This window comes from Pelophylax lessonae, assembly GCF_965119305.1.
Source record: "Pelophylax lessonae genome assembly, chromosome: 4".
In the NCBI taxonomy this organism is placed as follows: domain Eukaryota; kingdom Metazoa; phylum Chordata; class Amphibia; order Anura; family Ranidae; genus Pelophylax; species Pelophylax lessonae.
This window is the reverse complement of record NC_138771.1, coordinates 637,177,935-637,191,183: the sequence shown is the minus strand read 5'-3', so window position 1 is coordinate 637,191,183 and position 13,249 is coordinate 637,177,935. Positions and strand designations below refer to the sequence as shown.

The window sequence follows — 13,249 nt, the reverse complement described above, 5'->3', positions numbered from 1 at the left end:
TCCAGCTTGTTGTGCCACCACATCTCCATACAACTAGTGGTGATGATGCGAGATTTGTCAGCTCTACCCCCTCCTCCTTCATGCCCTCTTCTGCTGAATTGTCTTATGAACCACAAGTACCCCCTAAGCATTCAAAGGGACTATTCAATGGGTCAAGTTAAAAGGTGCCATGCAGTGCTTCAGCTGGTGTTTCTAGGGGACAGGAACCACACTGGAGAAGAGACTCTTACAGATTTGCAGGGGTAGGCCCAGAAGAGGTTCACACCATGCCAGCTGGAGCCAGGAATGGTGGGGTGCGATAATGGCACAAACCTCCTGTCCTCCCTTAGACAGGGAAAGTTGAAACATGTACCATGCCTGGCACATGTCCTCAATTTGGTGGTGCAGCATTTCTTAAATAGGTACCCAGGGTTGAAAGATCTGCTAAAGCAGGCCAGAAGAGTCTGTAGCCATTTCAGGCCGTCATACACAGCCAGTGCTCGGTTTGCAGTCAGTGAGAATTGCACCTGCCTGTAAACTGCCTGATTTTTGACGTGCCCAACAGTTGGAGCTCGACTTTGGTAATTCTGCAGCAGCTGCACATGCAGCAGAGGCCCGTCAATGAGTATGGCACAACAACAACCTCAGGCCGGCTCGGCTTTTTTTCCCCATGCCAATAGCTGCTGATAAAGGATGCATGCACTGTATTGTCACCATTTGAGGAGGCCACAAGGGTGGTGAGCCATGATAAAAGAAAAGGAATTGGCAGCACTCCAGGTTGAGTCAAAATCCAGGTTTATTGACTGGACATCCAAATATGACAATCGTGACAAGGTAGACGCGTTTCACACACTGACTGTGTGCTTAATCATTTGAGGAGGCCACAAGGGTGGTGAGCCTTGACAATGCATGCATCAGTTACACAATTCCTGTTGTGTTCCTGCTGGAGCAGACTCTGCATGGCATTATGAACAGGGCACTCGAGGCAGAGCAGCGGGAGGAAGAGGACTTCCTTTCCTCTCTAGGCCCGATTTATGCAGACACCAATCTTCCTGTGCCACAGAATACACAAGAGGAGAGGGAGGAGGTGGTTTCTGGCAGTTTTGGAGGCATTGAAGTAGAGGAAGACATACATCAAACCTTAAGAGATAGTTTTCCATCCCCAGAACCCTTGGGAGCAGTGCATAGCTGGGAGGAGGCAATTTCAGATACTGTAATCCTCAGTGACCCCAAGGAGTCTGCTTCTCATGCCTCTGCAAATTTGCGGTGCATGGGCTCCCTCATCCTCCAAAACCTGTGAAAGGACCAGAGAATAAGTGGCATCAAGGAGAAGGATCACTATTGGTTAGCAACCCTCCTTGACCACCGTTACAAGGGGAAAGTCTCAGAACTCATCCTGTTCCCACAGAGGGAGAAGATGAAATCTCTTGAGGTCACCTTCAAGAGGAGTTTTATCTAATGCTTTTCCTGACTCTGGTAGGTTACAGTGTGGTGGAAAATGTCATTTTGAGGCTTCTGTTGGTCAAGAGAGGAGCAGTGGGCCGCCTAAGTGATGCATTTCACAATTTTTTTAGTTCTCGACGCCCAGGGCTGTCAGCTTCCACATTCCATCGGCAGCATCTGCATCATATGGTGGATGATTATCTAGGGGCGAAAACAGAAATGCAGAGCTTTCCAGTTGACGATCCACTGGGTCATGAGAATAGACCACTGGCCAGAACTTGCCTAGTATGCAATTGAGCAGCCCTGCATCCAGCGTGCTTTCCGAACGGGCATTCAGTGCTGCCGGAGGTTTTGTTACCGATAATAGAGCACACCTGTCCACAGACTCCTTGGATCGGCTAACATCAAAATTAATCAGTCCTTGATTACCTTGCAGCGCTGAAGCCCCTGATTAAGTGTATTTGGGATGTACAAAACTTCTACTTCTGGGCTGCCTAACACTGTGGGTGTTGATTTTATCTGGAAGATACTTTTTAGTGTAGGTTTCATTGGTACAAAACGCCTGAAGACCAATTTGTCTGCGACTATTTGACAGGGGCATATCATTTCAATTTTTGACAGCAATGCCAATTCTTACTTTCATCATGAGTACACCTCTATAGGGGGTTACAATGTGAATGCCCCACGGACACCCAAAGACCAATTTTTCTTCACCTGCTACTTCTATTATAAGTCTGCGGAAAAGACACCAGAATTTGTATATAGAAAAAAAAAAAAAAACGAACTTCTCCTCTAGGATTGGGATTTTAAGGGGAATTCAAGAAACCGTATATGAGATACATAAAACATTGATTAGAAAAGATTTTTACAAATACAATTAGGACCTCCAAGTGTCCTCATTTATTTTTTTTTTATAATATATATATATATATATATGTGTATAAAAAAAAAAAAAAAAAAAAAAAAAAAAAAAACAAAGTCATACATAAGAAAATACATTCAATAAATTGCCCATGGAAGCACTGAGCCTCCTTGGATGGTTGCACATTTACTAGGACCAAAAACAATCCTCATGGAGAGGGAGTATCCTCATAAAGAGGGGGTGTCCAACATGTTTCAAACAGTTGGATGAACTTTTAGTTCTGTTCCTCAGGGACGATATCCCCAGCCCTGTAAATATAATAGCGTAAACCAAACACATGACAGTGTTTCACTAATCATAAGATATATATGCAGTTTTCCTATAATCACATGATGGTATCCCAATGCACTGCACTCCAGTGATGAAAGGAGATTGCTGTCAAAATCACTGCTTTCCATAAAGACCTCTTAGCCCTTGTAGGACTGTGGGGAAAGTAGGAACTGTTCCACAGAAAATTTAATTGGTACCCTAGTTGAATAAAAATGTAAAAAATAAGGCTGAGAGGATTGAAAATAAGAGTCGTTTAAGAAAAAGCAGGAGTAGCCCATCACTGGTATCCTCACAATACTCACTCAGTGTTAAGAGGATTAAAAAACAGAAGGAACATTCATATCCATAATGAAGATCCTAATGTAATCAGGTTTCTCCCAAGTGCAACACAAGGCAGAATCACATATACAATATCCTCGCCCTGGAAGGAGACGAACCTCCAACCCCTTCACCGCAGGACATCAGAGGAAATGGCGCTGATAGCAGGCCTTGGCGTCCTCTCTAAAGGCACGTTGGATGCCGCGCATGCGCCCTTTTCTTAACAGACTCTTGTTTTCAATAATCCATCCTTATTCAACTAGGGTACCGATTAAATTTTTGGTGGGAACTGTTCTGTTTTTCCTGCGGTCCTACAAGGGCTAAGAGGTCTTTATGGGAAGCAATGGTTTGACAGCAGATCTCCTTTCATCACTGGGGTGCAGCGCATTGGGATACCCTCATATAAGAAACTGCATAAATATATATCTTCTGGTTAGTAAAACACTGTTTGGCATTTTGTGGTATTGTGTATTACATACAATAATCTACAGAGCTGGTGATCTCATCCCTGAGGGAAAAAAACAGAACTAAAAGTTCATCCAACTCTTTGAAGCACGTTGGACACCCCCTCTTTATGAGGATACTCCCTCTCCATGAGGATTGTTTTTGGTCCTAGTAAATGTGCAACCATCCAAGGAGGCTCAGTGCTTCCATGGGCAATTTATTGAATGTATTTTCTTATGTATGACTTTGTTTTTATGTTATGAGGACACTTGCAGGTCCTAATTGTATTCGTAAAAATCTTTTCTAATCAATAAACATTTGTTTTTAACATATCTCATACACTCTTATATTGCCCTTAAAATCCAGTCCTAAAGAAGTTCTTTTGTTCTATATACAACATTTTTGTGATGGTGGCAATGTATACCCTCAGTGCAAGAGGTCAATTAGCAAGACACCAGAATTTATCCAAGAAAAAGTTTTGTTTCCAGTGCACTACATTTTTGTAATCATGCAGACTGGCTCCCCAAAGTGTTTACAAAACTTGCAGGGAAAAAAAAAAAAAAAAAAAATGTAATTTTTTTGGCTTTATTAAGGCAATTGCTGCAGCAGTTTCTATATACCCTACAGATGTGCCACTCTACAGGCAGTGTAAGGGAACCCCCCCCCCCCCCATATTGAAAGAAATGCTTTCATTTTTATGCTTTCATCACTTTAAGATTCAGTAAATCACTGCTCCTTTAAAATAAAAATGTTTTACAAACTTGTCCCCCTGGGCAGTACCTAGACCCCCCCCCCCCCCCCATAACTATTGTATGCCCAATATAAGTTTTCAAAGTGGGCACTTTGATTTTTCCAGTTTGGGTCCTATAGACTTTAATGGGGCTAGTTATTCAGTTCCAAACTTTTGCAACTTTCGTAAGTTCAGGCGCGACCCCAAACAGGGGATCGTTCAGCCCATCCCTTGTAGGGAATAACCTGGTTTCCATGTGCTGTGAGGGAATAACCTGGTTATTGTAATGGCTGAATTCGCATCACATTTGGACCAAAGTTGCACAGAACTTTTTGGTCTGAAGCAGAATCGGATCACATGGTTGTTCACACCTATGCAATCCAATTGTGTCTGAATTGACAGTTTGCACTCTCTATGCAAACTGATTGGGGGGGGGTTGTTAACTATTGACACCCCCAGCAGTTTGCATATGGCAGTGTTAACAGCCCACAAATCAAGTGTGGTGTGGGAACCCAGTGCATCTGCAGGCTTCCTACATCGCATGTGTGAACCAGCACTTGGGGACAAAAACTTTAGGGCTGCATGCATTATACATGCCAGTCATGCAGCTAACTTGTTCTAAAGGCAGAACTGCAACCAACTACATTTTAGATGAAACATTTAGAAGACTCTAGCTAGGAGAATTTCAGGCAACCCCACTTCCGAGATCCTTACTTTTGTCCTAGTTAGTAGCAAGGGAAAGGTCTCCCTTACAGGGACCCAGACCACAAAAGATGTGTCCAAAGGCAAAGTTGGTCATCTTTATCCTTGATATCCATCACAGTGCCCTTATGGCTCTAGCCTGAAGTGGTCAAACAAACCCCCCCCCCCCCCCCCCCAAGTGTATTGGAGGAACTTTTTTTTTTTTAAAAACCAACCTCATTAAATCCCAATCCTATAACAAAGCAACATTAGGTCACCTATTAATGAAAAGCAATACTGATTTAAATGAGATTTTTTATTCTTGCACAGACAGCACATACTGTGGTTTTTTCAGAGATTTCCCAATGAACACTGCACACACTAGGGCAACAAGAAGACCGATACATCCAACAGCCACCCACACCCAGAGCTCCACAGAAGCAGAATCTTCCTTCATCACTGCAGCTGAAACATCCCTTTGTTTGGGCCCAATTACAAGCAGAGGTCCCAGAGTGGTCACAGTTTGTCCCTCTTCTGTGTGGGGTTCTGTAGAGAAAAAAAAGTTGGGAGGTCATGACACATTTTTCTGTAGAAACTCAATTCAGTTTTGCACAAGTGTCCAAGAGTTCCCACCCATTATAGACCCCAAATTCTTATCATCTAGTGGACAGATTAGGGACCAAGGTTGGTTATAACCCCTGGGTTTTTACCAGCTGAGCCTTTTAAAGCTCTCATTCTAATTAGGCAAGGACAGAACAGACTCACCTGGTGGCACACGCAATACATACATCAGGGTTCTAGTCTTGACCTTGTGGTGCCACCCATGTCCCTTGAAGCTCTTACAGCTGCCCCACTTTCCATATTACTAGGACCATAAAACAAGATCTAACTCTACAAGGTCTTATTAGGCAATACTTCAAAGCCAAGACCCAAAAACAATAAAGCATCCCATTGAGATTGTAGTCCTAGAGGAGCTGTTCAAAGGGATGTCCTGAATCCTGTTGGCACAGGAATAGAGTGAAGGTATCAGGACTCCTGATACCTTCACTATTCCTGTGCCAACAGGTTCCCTTCTCAGTTTCAGCTCTCTAATAGACCACCAGGGCAAGTCTTCTAGTGGAGGCCACCTGGTGGTTCTAACCCTTCCTTCCTCACTGTCAAAGAAGCTTATTGCTTTAGGTAGAAGGGAAATGAAGTGCAATGTAATCTAGTAGCAATCTAACCTCATTAGTTTAATCTAGGACCCTCTAGAGCAGATAACCTAAATGTAAAAAGTTGTGTCAAAGATGCATGGCAATACTTTTCCATGTGCTCACTGAAGAACCTTTCCTTTTTACATAAAACAATCTCATCTCACCTACAGCCATTCCATAACATACAAACAGTATATATCATATATCAAGTAAAAACTCTCACCATCCAAAGCTTCTCTTTTCCCAAATGCTCTTGGTCTTCCATGTCGTCTGCTTCCTCCTGGAAGCAGACTAGAAGGGTTGTTGCAGGTGCCTGTACCACAACACTGGCAGATATTGCTGGGGCCCTCAACTGCAGACCAGCTAGAGGAGACAGTAAAACAGTAATGGTCTGAACAGCGCCTACATTTGAGATGTTACCCCAAAATGTCATATTCTGGCTATACCATATACTTGTATGAAAGTGTATTCTTTGCATTGCTTCCTTTGTGTAAAATCTCTGGTGTTCTGCCAGTCCCTCTGCTTTAATAAAAACTGACCATGCCAAGCAGGAGAGCACACTGATTAGTTCTCTAGCCGCGTTGGGACTCAGCCCATTCTCCAATGTTTAGATTTGTCCGGACACCTCTCCTGCACAGCCATTTACTGGGAAGCTCAGTGTACTGTTGCTGCTCCTCCCCCCAGCTCTTATGCAACTGAGAACAGAGGGAATGGGATCACTTATAGTTATGGATAATGTTTACACACATTTCTGCCTCATTTCTATTTAAAACTGAATGGATTGAGATAACTTGTAATCACTTACAAGTTCTGATGAAAAAAAAAAACAAAATGCTGCAGAGTATAGGTTACCTTGTTAGGAGCAAGACAACTTGAGCTCATCCCTACCAGCAGCTAAAGTGCACTTTCACCCAAAAGGAGAAGCTTATCTGCCTCCTGCCACATTTGGCACCTTTTGCAGGAACCTGGTTTTGACAGATACCCACTCCTGGCTCAGTTTGCTGTGGTGGTGAAAGGCAGAAGTTCAGCTTCTCCTTCCCCCCCGCAGCCAGGCCCATTCAGAGTGCAGTGCGATTCATGCATGCACCGAAACTGGAGCTACAAAGCTTCACTACTCGTTTCCCCTTTGCCAAGATGGTGGCAGCAGCACCCAAGAGCCAGTTTAAGAATCTGCTTGGGTGAGGAAACTGCTGAATGCCTGGACAGTATTCTAATAGTAAAAAAGTCAGCAGCTACAGTTATTTGTAGGTGTAATTTTTGGGGTGGGCTGGAACTCTTGAAGATCACTACAGTGTGGGATTTAGTCTACCCTTTAAAAACCTAGCTCCTTCTCCCAAAAGGACATGCCTGTAACAGTATACCAGGCCTGATTTTCTTCATCTGGTGATGTTGAAGAAAAATAAAGGGCAACTAAAAAGCCGCTGGATTGCTTTTACATGTGGCAGACTGGGGACCTCCCACCACCACTTTCCCATCTCACCAGAGAGCCCAGGAGTGAAGCCGGCAGTTCCACTGGCTTACCATAGTGATGACTGGGTACCAGGAAGTCTAGCCTATCGTCTAAGAAAAACAGAACCAAGTACTTTGTCACTTCCAGTTACTGGCCTGTGAAAGCATCCATCACATTGATCTTGGTTTACTCTGCCCTTAAAAGCGTCTGTTCAAAGAGCTAAAGTCTGACATCAGACTGCCCATGCAGTCACAAGGGCCAGACATCACAATTGATAAGTTAATATCCCCCCCCCCCCCCCCCATTAAAAAAAATAAGCACCTCAAGAACAAAGGCGACCATATATAAAATTTGGGCATGCATATGTAAACTGTTTCACCATACACAAGAGATTCTAGCACTAGGCCTGAATAACTAGACTAATAACCTGTAAATTCTTATACTGTAGTTTGGTGTTCCACAAGTGTGCACAATATGCTCTTACCAAACTTGGCATGATTTTTGGTGTCTGCTGAGGAAATACGCAAACACCCGTCATTTTATTTAGAGCCCCTATATTGGGTGGGGGGTTGTTTAAGAAATTCCCACAAAAAAAAAAAAAAAAAAAAAAGTTTACGAGTGTGATAAGTGTCAGAATAAGCCTGGTGTAAAGTGGCTGGGCTCACATGGCAGATAACAGCATGGGGATTTCTTGCTGGCTGATAAAAAGAAACTGCCTTTGTTAAATATCAAGTCTTTTCTGATATGGACTTACCTGGTACCCAATATACCAACTATGCCATTCTAGAAAGCAATATTAGATGGTGACCAACTGGATACCAGGTGTCATCACAGCTCATATCCTCTTGTTGGAAGTGCACCTAGGAGTCTGGTCCCAACAAGCAGATGTATGGCACCATGCCCATAATACAAATCATATCAACACTGAAGGCTCTCAGGCGTAGGTTGAGAAGACCAGGTCCATGGAGGTTTCTGAACAGCCAGAATTAATGTAAATAGTATGGAAAAACCAACACAGCAGATGCAGCCTGTACACCATTTACATTTAACCATGAAAACCTCCAGCTTTTCGTCTCCATGGGGGTGTGGGGTTTGAATGGAAATCAGGAAACCATTTAATTACAACAACCTCACCTTTGTGTAGCTTTGCTATAGGAACAGGCCTTGTTCATGGCATCAGGGATCTGGGTGGCTGCAGCAGCTCTCAGGTAACAGGTTATGTAGATCTGGATTAGGAAATAGTGAATGGATTAGAAGTTAGTATTAATCTGTTCTTACATCTATTGAACAATTCAACTAGGCCTCACCAGAGACGCATCATTTCCTAGGAATCGGAAAGCATCCACTGTGAACTGTAGCTTGTCTGACTCAACCCTTGGGGTGATGAAAGCTGAAGAGGAGTCATCTTGTATTCCATCTACTAGACACCTGCAGAGAATGGTCAGTTAGAGTGGGGTCATTAAGGAAACCCTCCCCCCTCCCAAAGAACATACCCATTGTTTGCAATGATGTCATAACTAGGAGCAGAGGTGGGATCAGGTGATATGGTGGCCACACATTGGTCAATGTACAGGATCAGTCCAACATGGTTTTGAGTGTCCACAGAGGCCTCTATGTAGAGGATGTCTCCAAGCTGGTAGATGGGAGAACTTCTAGGACCACTCCAGTCCGCTATAGACATAACAGGGGGTTAGATTATAAAGTTCAGACATTCCCCCCTAATCTTCCTTACTCAACTCACCAGTCATTAGCCTCAAGGAGAAGGACAGCCTCTCCTCTGAGGTCACTGTGCTGCTGAATGGAACCCACGTTGGCTCAATAGCTTTGCTGCTCACATTGGCATGCCTATACAGAGGACAGAATGGAGGTAAATGAGCTAGAAGTGCAATTATGTCAATTTCACAGGTAGATATTAACCATTTTAATGGCAAGTGCCACTTTACAAAGGAAAATATTCAAATAGCAATATGGTAGCTGTCATTGGCAGCTTGTCATTTATCAGGACACAATCTAGCAAGTTACTGACAATTAGTATGAAGGATAATAGTAAAGACTGCTTTACTCCTTTTGCTGGGCAGCATCTTACAATAGAATGCCAGATTCAGTACAACATCCCTGAAGCCTGTGCCTCCAAGTTCAAGAGAGCAATATTCATTAAATTTATCCCCAGATTCCCTTAATTCCTAGTTTTCAGACTAGGATTGACAACATGCTCAACTCTTGCAACAAGGAACATGGATACATGCCAGACAGACAACTGAACACTCACCTTCACCATGGGGGTCTAAAGCTATGAAGAGACTTGTGGTAGGTGCAGTGGCAGTAAACTCAAGAACCCAGTGTAGAAATCAGAACTGTATTGAAGTAGTTCAGTAATGCATAACAAACCCTGTGGGAAGATAACCCAACTGGCAATGCAACAGGATGTACAGCGAGTAATAGCTGTAGGTCTCAGGCCAAACGTATGTCTTGAGGGGGCTGAATTTGGCCTGGCTACACCCAAGTATGGATGGCATGCCCCTGCACTTCCCCTACTTTTCTGGAACCCCTCCCAGATGCCAAGCACTGTCGGGGACAGACAGGTGACCTGTCCTAACTATCCACATGGGAAATATGCACCAAACCAAGGGTCCTAAATTGACTGTCTGACTCAAGATTGCCACCAAAACACTGGCATCCAGATTCTGCCCCTGATCGAGGAGGTCATAAAGGAATGGGCCCCCCTGCCCAAAACATATCACCAGCAGTGGAGAAAATAGATGCCCCTTCCCTTCAAAAAAGGTATTCCATGATTGTCAATGCTAATCCTCCCACCACTACTCTAGCAATAGAAGGTATTGGTAATTACTGCAGTAGAGGTGCTAGGTTGTAATTAATGTAGTAAACATGTAGTTCCGTAGTACCAAAATAAAGGCTTTAGGACCCATATAGAAAATGGGCTACCAATACAACTCAACCAAACATCTGAATTGCGGTGCACTGCATGCATCAGCTTAATGGGCTGAAGGCTCCATTCACACTTAAGCAAGTTTGGACATCACAAGTTGTTCCCCATGTTTTCCAATTATAACCATTTATATCTGTACAATTAGTTGCAGCAATTTCAAAGTAGTTCATGCACTACTTGGTCTGACTTTCATGCCAATTAGGGCCATAGACTTCAATATTAACCCTTAGACATTGCATGTTCTAATGGACAACTCCTGCACACAAGTTGCATTGTATAAAGTCAGAGTAGTAGCCAAGTAGTACTCCAAATTGGGTGCAATTGGAGTCGTACAAGCATGAATGGGCCCTTAAAATAGAACTACGGGCAAAACTTCTCATTTTGGATAGAGCAAGGGAGGGTTATAACCCCCATCAATTTTTCCTCCATCTGTGCCATTGCAGAAATTTCCCTTCACTTCCTGTCCCATAGCCAAACAGGAAGTAAAAGGAAAACCCTGCAAATTAGGGAATTCCTTGGGGACACCCAAATAACCAGAACTAGTGTCCCCACTGCAAGATTTCCCCTCCATTACTTTTCTTGGGACATCCAAAAATTTAGATTTTTTACTTTTGGGGTAAAGAGAATGAATCTCCCCAATGGGAGCACACCTGCAATAATTGACGGGGGTTATAATCCCTCTAGACTATGCAAAAAACAAAAAGTCTTGCCTTTAGTTATACTTTAAGGTTTTTGCTGTCTGTATCCTTAAGATTAGTGACCACCCTCAGACAAAACCCAAACATCCCAATGGACACTTGTTCCAGTGGAGAGATTCTTTCTGCATTGTGCCTACAGAACACTATGTGAAGGGAAATCTCTTGAACAGGACAGAAGCAAAAAAACCTGACAGGTGTACTGTTCCTGGTGAAATGTTTGTCTAGAGATTAGTAAAGATGCATTGTTAGGACCTGCATCAAGCCCCCTAGTGTAGACTCACCTGTAGTAGTAGCACATTATAGGAACCACAGCTGGGTTGGTTCTGATGATTGGAATGGAAGAGGTTGGGCTGTAGGTCAGGTTGGTAACATAGATCACCCAGTCTTGCATCATCTGTGTACATAAGAGCAGAACATTACAAATACACTGCAGCAGAACTCATTAGACATCCATTGATCTCCACTTTCATAGACTAGCCATCATGCTAAGGAAACACAGGTTTTTGAATCTTATTAGGTCAGCAACCCTGGACAGCCTTTTAAAGGACTATTTTGTACAGGTCCTCTGAAATGGTGTCAGGATCTTTAAACCCTGACAACTTAAAAATGCAGATGCATTTTTATTGACTTCTAGAAAGTATCAACTCCATAGCACAGCTCCCTTACATATTGTAGCCCCTCTAAGAAGAGCCTAGTTAATCTGCTGGCTGAAAATTAACATTTTATGTAGCTGATGTGGGAGAAGTAAAGGGAGATACTAATCACCAAGTAACGGCTCCTAACAGTCAGCCAGTAAAATATAAAAGTCCTAAAGCTAATGGGCCATACTTAAGCAACCCTGCAACAAAAGGAAAAAGATCAGCAACAAGTTAAATTGAGCAAGAAGGTTGGGGTTTTTCTTTTCCTCGCATCTTTGTTACCTCTGGTGTACATGGGAAGGAGGTCCAGGGGTCCCCCTCTAATTATTCCATTACACCTCAAGAGAAGTATAAAATGAAAAAAACAAAAACAAAGTAAAATTCCTTTAAGTGTAAAAGTTAGCATGTAGGGGATTACCTGCACAGTGTTGCCACAATCCTGGAGGCTAATCTGGAAGATAACATGGTCAGCACTTTGGGTGTTCGGCTTGCAGCCTTGGGGTCCCAGGCTCAGATCAGAAGGTTTCACCAGCTTTCCAGTCCCATAAAAATCCACCATGACATTGACCACCATGCTGTCCTCTTCACACTGGACACTGACAGGGGAACTAGGAGAACTTACAGTTGGGGGCTGCTGGCGAAGCAGCACTCCAGCACGTCCACCAGGTGAACCCCACCGAGAACCACCTCTAGAAGCCCCAAACCCATATACAGGCTCATTACCTCCCCGGGAAACTCCTCTAGAAGACCCCTGGCTCTGGCCAGGTACAGCCCGTTGGTAATTCCTCCACCAGTCTGACTGGCGCCTGTGTCTCATGCCATCTCCAGCACATCCAAAGCCTGGCCCATAAACAAGGGCCAGAAGCAACATCCACCTGCCATAAGCCCTCACTCCTAGACCCATCCTGCTTACAAGAGAAAATACAATAAAGGAGGAAGCAAGAGCTACCTTTTATACCCCTCCCACCAGTCACTAATACCCCCCAGCTGGAGCAAATCATTACCACACCCAAATGGCTGCCTCACTTAGCACAGAGCTAAAGAAGGCTACACATTATAGAACTTTCTGGTATAATTTTCCTTTTGATTTACAAAACACCTAAACACTTTCTATTTATATGCATCCAGGCAGGCCCTTGCATTACATAAATCTAAAGGAAATTTAACAATAATAATTGTATATGATTATATGTTGTGTATTCAAGTAAGGCTCAATTCAAACTTGTGCGACTTGTAATGCAACTTTGGATATCAAAGTTGCATGATAAGTCGCTCCCTATTTTTTCCAATGATAATCATCTTATATATGCGCAACTTAAAGTTGCAGCAAATTCAGAGTAGTTCATGCACTACTTTGGTCTGACTTTCATGCAACTTGAGGGCCATAGACTTCAATGTTAACCCTCAGAAGTTGCTTGAATGTCCTACCTAAATGTTATACAATGCAACTTGTGTGCAACAGTTGTCCATTATCACTGATCAAAGTAATAGCCAAGTTGCACCCATCCAAAGTTGCATTAAAGTTGCACTACAAAG

General features: G+C 43.3%; 1 protein-coding gene and 1 long non-coding RNA gene across 2 annotated transcripts in view; both read right to left on the bottom strand.

The window, feature by feature from the left end:
- Positions 1-13,249, bottom strand: part of LOC309552384 — an 879,384-nt gene that overhangs the window by 543,476 nt on the left and 322,659 nt on the right. The window lies entirely within an intron of this gene.
- LOC309554719 (zona pellucida sperm-binding protein 3-like) lies at positions 5,104-12,617 on the bottom strand (the record flags this gene model as incomplete). The annotated part of the gene is made up of 8 exons (XM_082256423.1): positions 5,104-5,333; positions 6,204-6,343; positions 8,565-8,656; positions 8,738-8,858; positions 8,924-9,101; positions 9,172-9,275; positions 11,357-11,469; positions 12,132-12,617. The coding sequence occupies 8 exons, from the start codon at positions 12,615-12,617 to the stop codon at positions 5,104-5,106; spliced, it is 1,464 nt and encodes a 487-aa protein (XP_082112549.1).